The sequence below is a fragment of the Phascolarctos cinereus genome, unplaced genomic scaffold (assembly GCF_003287225.1).
Source record: "Phascolarctos cinereus isolate Bilbo 61053 unplaced genomic scaffold, phaCin_HiC Scaffold_8;HRSCAF=390, whole genome shotgun sequence".
Taxonomy (NCBI): domain Eukaryota; kingdom Metazoa; phylum Chordata; class Mammalia; order Diprotodontia; family Phascolarctidae; genus Phascolarctos; species Phascolarctos cinereus.
In genome coordinates this window covers 20,705,883-20,721,798 of record NW_027556291.1, presented here as the reverse complement: position 1 = coordinate 20,721,798, position 15,916 = coordinate 20,705,883, and the positions used below count along the sequence as shown (strand labels likewise).

Below are 15,916 nucleotides of genomic sequence, written 5' to 3'. Positions count from 1 at the left end.
AGTGTTTGAAAGGCCAACTGTAAGTACTAAAGTCACCAGAAACCTTGGTAGGCATCAGGGTAGAAAGAGATAGCAGTAAAGTCAATATCACATCAAAAATGTCCAAATGAGACTCCCCTATAATGTTTAGACCACTTGTAAGGGTGACCCCTCAATCCACAACCTTGGAACAGAACTACCTTACTAGTATTCATTTGTTAAAAAGAAAGAAAGAAAGAAAGAAAGAAAGAAAGAAAGAAAGAAAGGAAGGAAGGAAGGAAGGAAGGAAGGAAGGAAGGAAGGAAGGAAGGAAGGAAGGAAGGAAGGAAGGAAGGAAGGAAGAAGAAGGAAGGAAGGAAGGAAGGAAGGAAGGAAGAAAGAAGAAAGGAAGAAAGAAAGAAAGAAAGAAAGAAAGAAAGAAAGAAAGAAAGAAAGAAAGAAAGAAAAAGAAAAAAGAAAGAAAGAGAGAAAAAAAAAAAGAAATATGCCCAACACAAATAACATGTTGTGGTTTCTCTTTCTCTGTCTCCCAATTAAATGTGAAGTAGCGTTAATGGGAATCTTTTAGAATCTGTGGTAATTCTTCCTAAAACTTTTTATAGCATTGCAAAAAGAGGTTTCCCAACAACACTACCATCCTAGTTCTAGTACTGTGGTGCCTGGGGCAATGGCTTCTGGGATACTAGCCTAAGTCAAAACATTCATGAAATCTTGTTTATTGTGGGGGGAAAAACATGTTTTACAGATTACATTTTTTTTCCTGGACTAAAATGCATTAAGAACATTTTAAAATTGTATTTTATATGCTTGGTTGGTCACGATTTCTTGAGTTACGTCAGACAACCCATCAACAATATCTGAGTAATTCAAAACTACTCACTAGTAGCCTGGTGGGTTGAAGGAGAAGCAGGCATCATCTAGGGCATTTGTCTACCTTATTTCCCTCACAAAGCTTCCCTCAGGTATTCCTTCACCACCCTCAAGGAAGCTCAAGGCCTGACTCTGGCATTCAAGGTACTTCAAAAACTTGGCTTTGCTCTTCTCAGAAAAACAGAGTCTTAAGACATAGGGCAAAAACGCTGTGCTCCAATACTAACATCTCATTAAAATGAAACCAGAAAGCTCTGAGACAGACAGACAGACAGACCAATCGCCTTACCTGCTGGACAGCATTCTTATTTCCCAGAAAACAGTCTGGTCCAGAGCAGACATACACGTTTGAAGGTAAGTCATTATAGGAGTCTCTATTGATGCCTGAAGAATCTCTCATGTTGAAATAGAGGGCCCACAGAAGGTTTGGCTTTTCTACTTCTTCATTTTCTAAAGGCAAGACAAAACATCTACGTATTCACATGCTAAAGAAACAAAACGTCAACACGTGTGATTTTCCAGAGGACTACGGGATCAGAGGCCATCCAGTTTCAACGCCTTCATTTTACATATAGCAGTGAGGTGGTACAGGGGATAAGAGTGGTGGGCCTGAAGTGAGGAAGACCTGAGTTCAAATCTGGCCTCAGACACTTAGTAGTTGTGTGACTCTGAGCAAGTCACTTAACGCCTGTCTGCCTCAGTTTCCTCATCTGCAAAATGAGGGTAATAATAGCACCCACCTCACAGGTTTGTTGTGAAGAGCAAATGAGATAATATTTGTAAAGTGCTTAGCATAGTGCCCAGTATACAGGAGGTGCTTAATAAATGCTTATTCCCTCTCCTCCCCCATTTTACAGGTGAGAAAACTGAGACCCATATAGGTTAAGTGACTTACCCAAGGTCACACAGGCACTAAGTGGAAGAGAAAGTATTCTAACCTAGGTCTCCTGATTTGAAGAACAGGTTCTTTCCACTATGTAGCAGGGAGCCAATTGTTAAATTATCAGCTTAATGTAACTGTGAAAATATTTATGGCTAGAGGGCATTTTATACACACACATATCATATATATTTATACATACATGTGTGTATATATATAGCCTATTTTTTTCTAAGCACCTACAACTTAAGATAGGAGCAATTATTTATAGATGGTCTAATAGTCTATCAGTCAGCCAACAAGCCACTGAGCTAAGTGTTACAGGGACACAAGGAAAGTACAACAACAGCATCGACTCTCAAGGGACTCACAGTCTAATAAGAGAGACAACATGCAAACAACTTTGTACAAACAAGAGACACACACATGATAAACTGGAGAAAACCTCAGAGGGCAGGCATTGGGAAAGACGTGCAAAAGGTGAGATTTTAGCTGAGACTTGGAGGAAGCCAGGAGACTGAGAGGAGGAGGCAGAGAATTCCAAGTATAGAGGACAGCCAGTAAAAAGACAGAGTTAGGAGATAAGTATCTTGTTTGAGGAAGAGCAAAGAGGCCAGAGTCACTAGACTGTAGACTGCTTGGAGTAAGGAGATTGGGACAGCAGAAAAGGGCCAAACAACAAAGTTTTAAAAGCCAAACAATTCAATTACAAAGTGCTCCTTAAAGAAATAAAGAACTTACATAAAAATGATAATATTACCAAAGTTAGTTTATGCTTTATGGTTTTTTTATGCTAACCAAAGTTAATTTATGCTATACCAACTGAATTACAAAGGGGATACTTGGTAGAATTTGATAAAATAATAACACGATTCATTTGGAAAAACAAAAGATACAAAATATCAAAAGAAATGTTGAAAAGATCTAGGCAAGAAGGGAAAATAATACTTTCAGAACTCAAATTATATTATAAGGCAGCAGTCATCAAAACCATCTGGTATTGGTTAAAAAATCAAGAAGTAGATCAATGGAATATGCCAGACAAGGGAGAATCAGAAACCATGGCACTCAATAATCTAGTGTTTGATAAACTAGAAAACATAAATTAACTAGGAAAAAAATCCTCATTTGATGAAAAATGCTGGGAAAACTGGAAAGCAATTTGGCAGAAATTAGACTTAGAACAACACCTTACATCAATCAATCAGTAAACATTTAATAAGTGCCTACTATGTACCAGGCACTGTACTAAACACCATATTCTACAAGACATTCTAAATGGATACACAACTTTAATATTAAAGATCATACTATAAAAAAATTAGAAGAGAATCAGATCTATACCTCTCACGGCTATGTCTAAGAGATGTATTCCTAACCAAACGAGGAATAGAAGCAATTACAAAACATAAAATAGATAACTTGGACTACGTGAAAGTGAAGAGCTTCTGCACAGACAAAATTAATGCACCTAAGAAAAGAAGGGAAGTGGGCGAATATGAAAAAGTCTTTGTATCAAATTTCTCTGATAAGAGTATTGCATCTAAGATATATAAATAATTTATACACACACATACATTAATAAAAGCCATTTCTCCAACAGATACGCAGTCAAAGGATACGAATAAAAAGTTCTTAAAAGTATTCACAACCACACGAAAGAATGCTCCAAATCACTAATAAAAAGAAAAATGCAAATCCAAAGAATGCTGAGGTTCTATATCATACCGTGCCAGTTGGTAAAAATGACAAAAAAATGGCAATAGTTAATTTTGAGAAGTTGTGGAATAATAGGAAAACTAAATACATTGTTGGGAGAGCTGTGAATTGGTCCAACTATTTTAGGAAGTAATTTGAAATTATGCCAATAAAACGACTAAAATGTCCATACTTTTTAAGCAGATTCTATTACTGAGTTTACACTCCAAGGAAGAAATTGAGAAAAAAGTCCCCCATATATGCCAACATATTTCTAGCAGGACTTTTTGCGATGACAAAGAAATGGAAACAAACTGGGAAATGGCTCAACAAGTTGTGGTTACATGAATGTAATGGAGTATTATTGTGCTATAAGAAATGATGAAAATGATGATTACAGAGAACTGTACAAAGATCCCTATGAACTGATAAAGATTAAAGTGAGCAAAGCCAAGAAGACAGTATACACAACGACTACAACAATGTACATGGAAAGAATGACACACCAAAAACTCAAAAATGAATGTGACAACATTATTTTAGGAAACTGCTACGGGGACAGCTAGGTGTGCAGTAAATACAGCACTGACCCTGGAGTCAGAAGGATGTGAGTTCAAATCCAGCCTCAGACACTTACTAGCTGTGTGACCCTGGGCAAGTTACTTAACCCTAATTGCCTCAAAAAAAATTAAAAATAAAGAAATTGCCACAGCCATCCCAACTTTCCGTAACCACCACCCTGATCAGTCAGCAGCCATCAACATAGAGATAAGACCCTTTACCAGCAAAAAGACTATGATTTGCTGAAGGCACAGATGATGGTTAGCATTTTTTTTTAGCAATAAAATATTTTTTAATCAAGGTATGTACATTGCTTTTTTAGATATAATATTATTGCACACTTAATTGACTACAGGATAGTATAAATATACCTTTAAATGCACTGGGAAACCAAAAAAATTGTGTGACTTGTTTTATTGCAATATTCATTTTATTGTGGTGGTGCGGAACTGAAGCCACAATATCTCCAAGGTATGCCCATATTTCAGATTTCAATTCTACTCACAGTATCTATAGACACACACAAGTCATCATCTGCTAACTTTCAATTAATCACAAAATTCAATTATTCTAACAGCCCATTCCCCAACAATTCTGGAGAGATGAGAGTGGCAATTTTTAACAATAATTTCAATTAAAATGGCATAGTCTGTCTCTCTACTCAAACCAACTTAATATTTACTTGCTGCCAACACAGAAAATAGGACTACAAAGGCTACTTCCAAAAAACCGGGAAGACCAGGAAGTTAGCTTCCTGGTGTATAAAAATTAAAAAAAACACAAACAACAAGCCCTGCAAAACTATGGAATTAGTCTGTGTTCCAGTTAACCATTATCTGGTCAAAACTAGAGTTTTCCCAAGGGTCTCTACCATTTCTTCTTTTCAGAGCTAAAATCCTTTTCACCAACGTGAAATACAATGATGTAAAATATCTCTTACCAAGCAATGACGTATTTAGTTTTTTGTTGTGGCTAGGCAATGGGGTTAAGTGACTTGCCCAGGGTCACACAGCTAGTGTCAAGTCTCTGAGGCCGGATTAGAACTCATGTCCTCCTGACTCCAGGGCTGATACTGTACCCACTGCACCATCTAGCTGCCCCTCAAGCAATGATGTTTTTTGCTAGGAAGCTGGTGAAACAAATGAAATTGATACCAAATGTCAGATGCAGAGAGGGAGCAGATGATGTTGTCACAGTAAAAGTAAACCTGTCATGCACTAAGACATAATACTAAAGAAAAAAATGGCTTCGGATTTTGTTGCGGACCTTGATTTCCTGGGTAGAATAGACCACTGGCCCTCCTAACTAGAACCAAAGAGGTTCTTCACTTTTAAAATCTACGCTGATGCTCTAACAAGGGAGCCTAGAAGAGTTAATACCATCTTCTCATTTTCTCATGGGCAACAACTGGTCCCTTAAGCTTAGACTATATAATCCTTCCTTGGTTTAGATGGTAAAGCTAAGCTGAATTCCTTGATGTCTTATAGGAACCTAGTTTTGTGGTTTGGACTGCTGGGAATTTTGCTGCCCAAATTTACCGATAGTGAGCAATTGATCACTTTTTGATAACTTCAATCTAGCATAAGAGCTGACAGGTCTAGCATAGATTGAAATCAATACTTCATAAAACTGAAGTTCCATTTTCAATAACTGAAATATTAAGAGGAGAGTAGACAGGGAAGGGAATAAGCATTTATATAGTGCCTGCTCAGTTGAGAAAACTGAGGAAAACAGAGATGAAGTGACTTACTGGAGGTCACACAGCTAGTAAATGTCTGAGGCTGGATTTGAAATCAGGTCTATCACTCTATCTACTGTGCTACCTAACTGCTGGTGGATGTATGAGAGATAGTATGACCTCATGAATGTATGTCAGAGATACTGTGGAGGTAGAATTAACAAGATTTGGCAACTGGCTGGAGCAGAAAGGAGGAGGAAAGAGACAGTGATGATTCTGAAGCTATGGACCTGAGTAACAGAGAGAATGGTGAAACCCTGAACAGAAATAGGGAACTTTTGAAGATGGCTGTATTGGGGGTGGGGTAAGGCGTGTGGAATCTGGGGAGAGAATGAGTCCCATTTTGGACACTCTGAATTTGAAATGACTACAGGACATCTAAGAGGAGATATCCAGGAAGTAGTCCAAGATGTGTGAGTAGCCTCCAGGAGAGAGGTTGGGGCAGGATATATAAAAATGGGAGCTATCTGCATACAGATGACATCTTACACCAAATCAATCAGGTTGGATAGTAAGGGAGACCTTATAGGTATTTTTATGGCAAGTGGTCAAGTTATTTTTATACTTAGGAGAAGGTTATTGGTTTCTACAAAAAATATATCGTCTGGCAATGTGACAGTGCTGACCTAACACATGCACTTCTAAAATCCTACAGCTTGAAACAAAAAATAAACATGGGTTAGGAAAAAAAAAAATCTGTTCCTTTAGCATCTATTTTGAAATAATTCCAGAGTTTCAGAAAAAAAATTTCTAGCAAATAATATTTAAAATACAGATTAAATTCATCAATCTGTGAAAGCATGGTTTTCTCTGCACAAAACAGTGTGTTTTAATGGATTAAAAGTTCTTCTTCCTTAGAAAGTTCCTTCTTCCTCATTTAGGCAGGAAAATGAATCGAGTCCTCTTCTCCAGCTGACTTTGCCTCTTTGACCTGCCATGGCCCAGTGCTCACTTTATCTGGTGATTCATTTTCAAGAACTCTAACAGTATTTGTTCTGACATTTTAATTAAAATACGACCACTACCTCATCCTGATGATAAAAAGGCCCATGTGTCAGTGAAAACTAGGTTTTTAGTGCCTCGGTGCACCTGAGGACCCTTCTGATCTCAGAGTTCTTACTAAAGAATTTCAGTCAGGTTCTAAACAATATATCATTTCAAAATGGGATCACTTTAAACATTAAGATGAATGGTTTTTTTTAATGGGTAGATGTTAAGTAATGAACGTGCATTTGTTCCCCAAGCTGCTTTTTACAAATAACTACAAAATGTATTTTTTTTATAAAAGGATCCCTAAATGGTAGCTTCAGGGGCAGTGTGCTCGTTAGCTGCAGGTACTGGCTATAGTAGCAAGCCTCACTGGAACGGCATGCAGGAAAATGAATGAGCAAAGCTTCAGGCATCATGGACAAAGTTTGGAGTTTATGTAAGCAAATTATGGATCTGATTAAAGCCAAAGGCTGAAAACATGACTCTGTATTTGAATTAGAATAATATTTTAGTAAAATTTATGGTAACTTCATAATCAACAGTTGTAATAGCAATCACAAACATTTATGAAGCCTAAAATGGAGAAAACCTTGATATTTAGTAAAAACCAAGTTAAATATCAACTCACAGCAAAATACACTTTTGGATTAGAGAACTTTACTCAAGCAGTACAAAATGAAGTGAGTTAGGCACATTAGCGTTAGCATCTGAGAATGAAGCAATCTGTATTCTCTTATGTAAATTTATAAGCCCATCTCTGCTCCTCTGCATGAAGACCCAAAAAACAACACATGTGATAAGAGGGTAAAAAAGAGATTATAATAGGAGAGAGCAGGAAGCAGGACACAGGCCACGTGGACAGACACTACCGACCAAAGGAAATAAAGAACTGGAAATCAACCTGAGGAAATAGGATTCACATGCATACCCCTGGACAGGAAATCACCACGCATTTGAAGGAAATACGGATTCAAAGGGCCATTTCTGTCTCTGAACATAAAACATAAACAGACTCAATTTGCTTGAGTTGCCCTCTCGTGGCCAAACCTTGATAAGGCAAAGATGATTCCCCCCCGCCCCCTCCCCGTATGAGGTTTCAATAGGATTGTTACATTAAAAAGAAAAAAAAATGTCCAAGTGATGTACATTGTGAAGGCCCTGGATGATTAGGAAGGATTGCTCACATTTCATCTGTTACACCAATAATATATATATTTTTTACCTTCACTCAATTGATAAGAGCCCCATCTCAACCATTCTAATACAGTGCTTGCAAAATCTGGCACACTGCATTTCGGGAGACAACAAAAAGGAAAAATCAGATACCAAGTTAAACTCTCTTTCTATCAAGAAGGGCCAGAATATTCTTACCTAACTCTGCCTCAGCATACGGTGTGAACAATTTCTGCACAACTGACTCTAAATCTTCTCTTGCTGTTTTTTTTGAGGATGGACAAGTCAAATGGACGAGATCTGTTCAAACGCAGGAGGAAAGGGAATGGAGAGAAAAAAAATGAGGTTAGTATATTTTGATTTACTGCTTGTATACCTCAAAAGTGCAGCAACCCGGTTTTCTCTGACATAGGGATATAAGCACTTAAATATTCCAAGCTAGGGTTTTGTAACGGGATCCCTCATATTCAGTGAACAAGTTTATTTTTTCAAAGCAGATTTCTGAATTCAACATTACAATAAAGCATTACTATTTCAGACTCCATTAATTTAGGATTTGCCAGATTTATTATATTATATACTATTTATGAAAGTGATTTTGTTTTACTAAATATAGAAGAGACTAAGATTTTAAATATTTAGAACAAATTTTTCAAGTACTCTAGAAAAACCCAAGTACACATGAACTATCAATATGCAAATAACACATTATGGATTTATTCAACGGTATACACAATGACTTCTACTTAATAATATATTTTGTTGGCTTAGTTTGAATAACATGATGCACTTGATAACAAACACATACGAATTAAAAATAGTCCACAATCCAGACTATTCACTAGTAAAAACTCTCCTCTTCAATGATTTCAAATGAATGAGGTTTTACTCTAATTGGTTTTTATGAAATCTGAAGCCTTGACTTGAAAGCTTGGGTTTTTCAGGCTAAAGAACATCACATATTTAAAGAAGACACTTCTTGGCAAAGTACAATAATGCACAAGAAAGAGGAAGGGTCCAACATTCAATTCAACAAGTTCATTAAGTGTCCATTATAGCAGAGGCATGCTGGAGATGCAAAGACAAAAAAGAAACAGTGTCGAAAATATCAGAGCGAGGAGATCCGTAGATATAGGTAAGGGTGTGAGGTGACAGTGAGATGGTAGCAGAAGGGAGATCCTAGAGTCTAGAAGCACGTCAATACCAATTCCAACAGCATTACATCGAGGATGGCCCATTTTTCCGGCACCCTCGGCTGCCAAATCCCCTTTCTTGTCCAAAGTTATCTCAATCTACTGAGGAGAATTCCTTCCACTGCCCAAATGCCTTTCCAATTTTGTAATGGAAATCAATGTGAGAAAGGATGTAGGGTTATAAGAATTCATTTCACAAATAATTTAGCTGGAAAGTATTTTTTAATGGCAGAGATACTCAATATTTATGCTTATTACACTCAGCTTTCCTAGCTCTTTATCTTTGTGCTCATTTGTTGCAAAAGTCCCAAATCCAAAGTCTCTGAGAAGACCCATGTTACTGAAGCACAATGTGTCATGCTTAGGAAAATACTGCAGTGATTCCTAGACCAAGTTTTAGAACACGCTAGGAAAATTATTAGTTATCTCAAAGGTCACCTCAATAATTCTCACATTCAATTTAATTTTATTTCACTGAAATAAAAACAGGCTTGACAACTTTTTTCAGGGAGAGAAAAGGAACAAAGGTCAAGATCAAAGAGGGTCTTACAAGTCTAAAGAATGAAATAATTGTTGGCATATTATAATTTCACTACACTAGTTTATCTATTTTGCATAAGTATTCAACCACTTGGTAACATGTCCCGTCCATCTTAAAAAAAAAGTCTACATTTCTTCATGGAGTAATTTTTTTCGTGGTGGAGATGGCAGGTGCGGTCCAACCAAAAAAATACCTAGGGGACATTTTAAGATCAATCAACAAGCATTTAGTAAGATTCTATGTGCCAGGCACAGTCCTAGGCACTGGGGATGTAAAGGCAAAACCCAAAACGTCTCTGCCTCTGAAGAACTTTGTTTCCATTAGGGAGAAATAACATGCCCACATATATAAATAAGCACACACAAAATCACCACAAAGCAAATATAAGGGATTTTTTTTTTCTTTTGCAGAGGATGAAAGGTTGGAGATCAGGAAGTGCCTCATGTACAGTATAACACTTTAGCAGACCTCCGAAGGAAACTGGGACTTCTAAGACATAGAAGTGATGAAGGAATGCATTTCAGGCATCAAGGACAGCCAATGCACAGGCAGAGAGATGGGAAATGAAATGGCACATGTGAGAAATGGCAAGTAGGCCACTAGGATAGGACTATAGAGTACAATGAGGGGAATGATGTGTAATAGGAGGAAACACCAAGTCTTCTGCCCGCAGTCTCAATTTTCCCATTCCTTCCTATTCAATTAAACCTGACTACATTATTAAAAGTCTAACCATTCACGGGAAATTCAGAGGATTAACATGAATTCACATGAGTATTTTAATAACTTGAAGAATACATATTTTTGAAAGATCTCCTACAGGTTATAATATTAGCTCTGCTAAATAGGAACTCTCTCTCTTCGTCTCTGTCTCTCCCCTCCATATCTCTTTCTCTCCTCTATTTTACTTTCTCTCCTTTATTTTTCTCTGTCTCTCTCTCTGTCCCCCTCCTCTCTCTTTCTCTCTCCTCCATATCTCTTTCTCTCTCTTCTATTTCTATCTCTCCCCCTCTCCTTTTCTCTCTCCTCTCATTTCTCCCCTCACTCTTTCATATCTCTCTCTCCTTTATTTCACTCTGTCTCTCCACGCTTTTTCTCTCTCCTCTCCTTATCTCTCTGTCTCTCTCCCCTTCCTCTCCTCCATATATATTATATAAACATACACATGATTTACATAGTTCCACATGTCCTATCTACAGAAATACACAGCAATTTCATCCTCCATTTGAAGTTGGATATATGGACTCGTTTTTTCCTCCTTTTGAGCCTGTGGCAATTTCCTTTTCTTGTTACCCAAGTTGCCTCCTTGCCTCCTTCTCATCTTTTTCTCTAGTTCTCCTTGAATGACAGCTGGCCCAGAGCTGCATTCTTCTTTCATTCCCAATATTTCTCTAATGGTTGCTTAGATTCCCTGCCTGCTAAGAGGCTGGCTGCCCAGGCCAGCTTTGTGCCTCTGCCCATACCACAGCAGGTGCTCATTGGCCATGGATAAAACCATGGCTTAGCCAAAGATTTCCATAATGCCTGGCAATGATCTCCTGTATCTCACTGAACACGTCCGCATCAACACTCAATTACTCAAGCTGCATCTCCAGGGGCTGAAAAATATACACTAACACAAAATCCTTGAAATAATTTCTATTTGCTGTGATAATACAGTCACAGTCATATTCAGACACACAGATATCACCAGGAAGAGATTTCTTGGCCGCCACAGAAAATCTGCAAAGTAAATAACCTACTTATTTAAACCCAGGCTCCCTTTGGGTTCTAATATGCTACTTTACAATAGCATGATTGTCTCTATACCTCTTCAAAAATAATTTCTTCCTGTAAAGTCATTTCAAATCCAGTAGGACTTATCTGAGGCTGAAAAAAACCATGCTTCAGAGGCTATGCCTTCCCACTCGCTCAAACATCCCCTTCTTTTTTGCTCAGGCTTTTTGTTCTTCTCCATTGTACCCAACATTTACTTTGCTCAATAAAGGCTCAACAACAACCACTAGGCCAGGGAAAAGTACACTCTTCCCTAATGATGACATTTCATTAGTATCAATAATGACAATTACTACCATGTGAATCCGCTAGAATCAGTAACTATGGAAACCTTTCTCCCTGGCCTCACATGAGAGTATAAAAGGCTTGAGGGTCCATTAACAAACCCAAGCTCTTTTGTACACACTGCTCCTTCTACCTCATCTGGTAACTTTTGTTCAAAGGTTTAATGGATTCAAAAATTACAAAGTGAGTTTCCTGTTAGTGGTCTCTTGTCTCCAATAGTGCTAGTGTATCTACCCATGGTAGATATGTACAGGCAACAGAGAAACACCGAAAGGGAAAAGGGAAAAGCCTTAATTCACAGAGCGCACAAGTGATACTTGAAGCCACATAAGAACCAGGGAGCCAACAACATTCAGACAAGTGAATGAACGACTCTGAAGTGACAGTGATGAAAACATCAAAAATCTTCAAGGTAGAAGCTATTCAACACGAAACCGAGGGCAAAAGCAGCGCATTAACTCTCTAACAACAGATTGGGAACACTGTTGGCCCATGTCATTAAGTTATCTCCCTGTTCAAAGTAAGAGCGTTTCTGCTTAAAATGAACAGGGTTAACAAATAAATGGATGATTTCAAACTACTGTGAGAGGCATCAAAAACTTCCTTAAATACAAATCTTTCGATGATGACTTCAAGACAAATGGAAATAGAAACAGAAACTTCTGCAAATCCTTTGAATTCTAGAAAAGTCAGGGAATCTCTTTTTCAAGCTTCTAGTACTACCTGCTACTGGAACAAGATAGATACAAACAGACCAGCCTTTCTCAAAAACAGTGCAAATACCTGTTTACGTGCTAGACAAATGGATTTTGCTTTCTAACTCCAGGCAACGTCGCTCAGTAAAATGGAACACGTTTACCAAAAAATGGATATGCCTAGCAATTTCTTTATGAACTACAGACTGCACAGCACAAGTCCGGATATATGCAAGAGCTACAGCCTTGCTAGTGCTAAGAGACCAAGAATGGCATCTGAAGCAGGTACATTGTAACATTCAAGCACACAGTGGGCACTGCTGGCTTCTCTGAAGAGAACAATAGAATGTTCAAGTCAGCTTGTAGATTCCCTAAAGAATTTAGAAAGCGATACAAAAAGTCAACTTAAGAACATAAGCTTGAGTATTTACTTTAGAAAATCAATTCTCTGCTTTATAACAGTATTAAGAATAAAGGAATTCATTTAAAAAATCAGGCAAAGGTCAACAAAATCCAAAAAGCCTGAAAAGCCAATTGCCACAATTCCCTAATCGTGCAGAGTATTTTCTTAGGTCAGACAACAAGATAATTCAAGGATCTCATTTTGTCTTTCAATTCAAAACACGCTGATTTTGAGAGTTGTTAAGTACTTCTACCAACCAAGATCCCAGCCCCTCTAAGACCTGGACGAAAGAGAACCTTTGATATCATAATACGAAATTGGATAATATTAAATTTAAGAGGGACAGATAAACATTTTAAGACTTGTATTTAAAAAAAAACAACGTCATAAGTACAGATGAGGCATGTCTAGACAAGCTATTTCTCTAAAAAACAACCAGGAATTTGAGAAGACAGCAAGCTCAAACTGACAGTGTAATATGGCAACCAAGAAAATCAATGTCATATTAAGAAAGAAAAGGCCTAAAATCTCAAGGGAAGGAAATAATGGAAAAAATAGCAATGTAGCATGACTAGATTTGCCAGATCTCAAACCACATTATAAAGCAGTAATCATCCAACCTATTCTTTTTTTTAAATAAAGACTAAGCCAGTGAAATAGAGCAGATAAGACTCAGAAATAAAAGAACAATGAGAAAGTCAGTCCACAAGCACTTACTATAGGCCACGCACTGAGATCTAAGCACTGGGGATGTACAGATAGGCAAAAACAGTCCCTGCCCTCAAGGAGCTCACAGTCTAAAAGTAGAAACAACAAGGAAATAACTAGGTACAGTGTAAATCTACAGTGTAAGTAAGAGATTAATTATCTCGGAAGGGAAGGCATTTGCAGCTAGGGAGAGAGGGAAAGGCTCCTGCAGAAGGTAGGGTTTGAGTTGAGACTTCAAGGAAGGCAGAGAGACTCAGAGGCAGAGGAGAAGAGAGAAAGATGGCAGCCCGGCATGAAGGACAGCTGTGCAAAAGCACGGAGCACTGTGTGAAGGGGACAGCAAGGGGGCCAGTGTGCACGGGAATAAAGTGTAAGCAGAATGGAAAGGTGGAAATAAGTCAGGTTGTGCGGAGCTTGAAAAACCTAGGGATCAAGAAAAATATTTTTAAAAAGTAAATAGTGTGAACAATTGGAAAGGATTACACAAAGATGTAGTATTTACATTCTAATGGCAAAGAAAAAAGCAATTGTCCCCTCAGAACTCTAATGTCATCAAAGGTCACAGAAGGAGTTAGATAAGACAAAGGGCCTGGGAGTGGGTTTTGTTAAGTTTTGACAGTCTTAAGAGAAGAAGAAAAGGAAGAGAAAAAGGAATAAAATAGGGGGAGGAAAGAAGGGCATTTATTATGTCACATAATTGGAGTGTGCAAAGAGAAAACTACAAAGAAGGAGTGAGGGTAGCTTGAAACTCACTTTAATCTGCACTAGTCAAAAAGAATAGAACACAGATACACACCAAAAGAGTTTAATGGAGGAATACATTCAACTCAACAGGAAAACAAGAGGGAAGTGGCAGTGGGGGAGAAGGGTGAAGAAGGGAGAGGGCAGACTCAGGGAAAGATGAAGCATAGGCAAAAGACACTCCAGCCTCAGAGGGTGGATCATGAGGAGGGTTTAAAACGAAAGAAAGAATAAGAATATGTGAAGAGAAGGGGGGCAAGGGGCATATATCAGTAGTGCTGAGTGCACATTTCCTCTGACTTAGGATCCTCCTCTTTATTTGTAAAGAGGGGCAGCAGAGGACAAAGAAGAGAAAAAGCATAAGAGAACAGGATGCTGGGAAATACACAATTAATGATCATAACTGTTTACGCGAATAAAATGAACTCACCCATGAAGGAGGAGAGCAGAATGGAGAAACAGAATCAGACAAGAAGTCATTTATCCAAAAACACGCTTGAAACAAAGATTTAAGAAGAGTTATAAAAAGCGGTTGAAGCAAAATCTAGTAGGCTTCAGCCAAATTTTAAACAGCAGAAGTAGCAATCATTCTTTCAGAAAACAAGGAAAAATCAAAAATGGACTTGGTAAAAAGAGAAAGGAAGCTGCATTATGCTTAAAGGAACCACAAACAATGAATTAATATCAATACATACCATCTATGCACCAAATGGCATAGCATCTAAATACTTAAAAGAAAAGTTTAACAAGTTGTAGGGAGAAATTGAGAGTCAAACTGTAATACTGAGGAACCTCAAATGTACCTTTGAGATCTAGTCAAATCTAACAGAAAGAACGACAGAAGAAAGAAAGGAGAAAGAAAGAAAAAGAGAGAAAGAAGGAAGGAGGGGGAGAGAGACAGACAGAAAGAAAAAGAAAGTGAAAGACCTGAAAAGAATTTCTGAAAAGTGACAAACCTCTGGTGATCACTGAATGGGAAAAGAAAGTAGATATTTCTCAACTGTGTAATGCACCTTTATGAATTTAACCATATATCTGGGCACAAACTCAACATCAAATGGAAAGGCAGTAATAGTAAACATATGCTTTACTGACCATAGTGCAAAAAATAAAAAATTATATTCAGTAAAGTGTATTTGAAGAAAGGATTAAAATTGAAGACTAAATAATCCTAAATACACTGGTAGCTCAAAGAACAGATCCTAGAGATAATAGATAATTTAATTTTTAAAAAAATAACAATAATGTAACAGCATGCTAAAATTTGTGGGATACAACCAAAGTAATCTTTGGGTGAATATTTCTGTCCCTAAACTGTAGTTCTTACCTTTTTTTTTTTCTGTCACAGAGTGCTATGAGAACTTGACAAAGCCTATGGACATCTTCTCGAAATAATTTTTGTTAAATTCACAGTATAAAACATATAGAATTACTAAGAATATCAATTGTGTTGAAAGATAGTTATCAAAATATTTTTAAAAATATACCACAGACCCCAGGTTAAGAGACCCTGCTCTAAACTCTTTTATCAGCAAGAGAGAAAAAAACAGATCAATGAATTGGGCATGCAACTGAAAATGCTTTAAAAAAAAAAAAGCTACAAGTTAAAAACTCCAAATGGATAAGAGAAATTCTGAAAAACAAAGAGAAGATTAATAAAATGGAAACTAAAAATCCCCATTGAA

General features: G+C 37.5%; 1 protein-coding gene across 1 annotated transcript in view; it reads right to left on the bottom strand.

Moving 5' to 3' along the window:
* CHM (CHM Rab escort protein) overlaps positions 1–15,916 on the bottom strand; it is a 179,623-nt gene that overhangs the window by 13,869 nt on the left and 149,838 nt on the right. Inside the window, 2 exon segments of the mRNA XM_020964591.2 lie at positions 1,139–1,299; positions 8,088–8,189. Coding sequence (XP_020820250.2) covers positions 1,139–1,299; positions 8,088–8,189 — 263 coding nt within the window.